Genomic DNA, 1,513 nt, shown 5'->3' with positions numbered 1-1,513 from the left:
AAGAGAGACCACCAGGTGCAGACTTGCTGTGTGTGGCCTCTCATTGCAAGGCTGGACTTCAGTGAACACTGTCCCAGTAAAACCCACTCTCTTGGCCAGGGCTCAGGTCCCTCAGTCAATATGTGGATCACCCAGGTAACAGATGGACAGGGGTGCTGGAGGGCTTGAGGACATTGATGTTTTTTCCTCCAGGGTAATAAATTGCTTGTTCCGTCCAGATTGGCGTCGTGCTGTTCCAGCCATGGGGAGGTCCCGTGTGGGATGAGAAGGACCACAGTAACATCATGTTCCTCACCATGTGCTTCTTCTGGCACTGGGCAGCTGCTGTGGCCATCCTGGCTATAAACTACACTCTCGCTTACTGGTATGGAGTAACTTTGGCCAGGAGCAGGGTGGGCAGACAGGGGTGGGGAAGGCTGCAGTCTGGTGAAGATCCTGGAGTACAAAGGCAAAGCTGAATAAGCAGCCCCTGACTGCTGCAAGTTTTAGGGCACAGTGACAAGTGTGCTTGTTATTTGGTGAGTGCACATGATGCATAAGAGTGTCAGCAAGAGGCATGGGTGTTAAATGTGGAGAAGTCAAATAACCAAGCCCCTGAAGCTGCTCCTGGAAGTCACACCACTTTTTTTTCCCCTCTGCACTGCGTGCTGGAAGTTGAATATTAATTTGATAGAAAAAAACAAAACACTGTCAGGATCCCTTGACACTTTGTCCCCTCCCTTGCAAGGATTTTGAAGCTGTTGTCACTCACTGAGTTATCAGAGGTACAACAGCACTGTGATGGCTAGAACATCACCAGCCCGTGGCATGGTTTTTCCAAGCAGGTAACAACAGGACTTTATCCCACTTTCAGGGTGCTCCTATGACCTACAAGCCTCTAAGAGCTGCTGCACAGCTTGCTGAGACATGGGCTACAGAGGGATAATCCAGTCTATGCAAGCAAATAGACTTCACACAGAATAAAAATATCAACCTCCCAAGCCCCAGCATTTTAGGACTTTTATAATAGTTTCTCCACCTCTGTGTATACATTCCAAGGGCACTTTTCTCCCCTGAGCATTCTGGTGAGCTGAGCTAGTCGGGGGGGTTTGCTGAGGGTGATTTATTGTTCGTGTGTTACAGTTGCATCCAGAGGTGCAGGAGAGGTGGGGGAGAGCCCTACATCGGGCTGGGAGTCCGGCAGCAGAAGTGTGACACAAGCTCCCAAGCTGCCTTCCTGAATGGATCTGATGAAGAGTGAAATGGGTGCAATCTGCCTCTCCACATACATGAAGAATCTGTTTTCTAGAAGAAAAAAATTATAATCTGGTGAAATATTTACGTTTTGGAAGAGCAAAAAGAGTTGCCATCGTTGTACTGCTGGGAACCCAGCTGAGCATACTGCAGGTAGCTGCCCTCCATCCGTCCCTGAACATCACCACCTCTGAAACAAGTACTGTTTGCAGTGCTTTTTAACAACAAAATTAAGTGCAGAAATTCAACATGATGGTATCACTCCATCCTACTGGTTCCC

The 1,513-nt window shown here is 48.4% G+C and overlaps 1 protein-coding gene across 1 annotated transcript in view; it reads left to right on the top strand.

Moving 5' to 3' along the window:
• LOC103779968 (transmembrane protein 45B-like) overlaps window positions 1–1,240 on the top strand; it is a 3,869-nt gene extending 2,629 nt beyond the window's left edge. Inside the window, exons 4-5 of the mRNA XM_008947615.1 lie at window positions 219–364; window positions 1,123–1,240. Coding sequence (XP_008945863.1) covers window positions 219–364; window positions 1,123–1,240 — 264 coding nt within the window. The remainder of the gene's footprint in view (window positions 1–218; window positions 365–1,122) is intronic.
• Window positions 1,241–1,513: the final 273 nt, after the last annotated feature.

Source organism: Merops nubicus, unplaced genomic scaffold, assembly GCF_000691845.1.
Source record: "Merops nubicus isolate BGI_N331 unplaced genomic scaffold, ASM69184v1 scaffold6749, whole genome shotgun sequence".
Classification (NCBI taxonomy): domain Eukaryota; kingdom Metazoa; phylum Chordata; class Aves; order Coraciiformes; family Meropidae; genus Merops; species Merops nubicus.
This window is presented reverse-complemented; position numbering and strand designations above follow the sequence as displayed.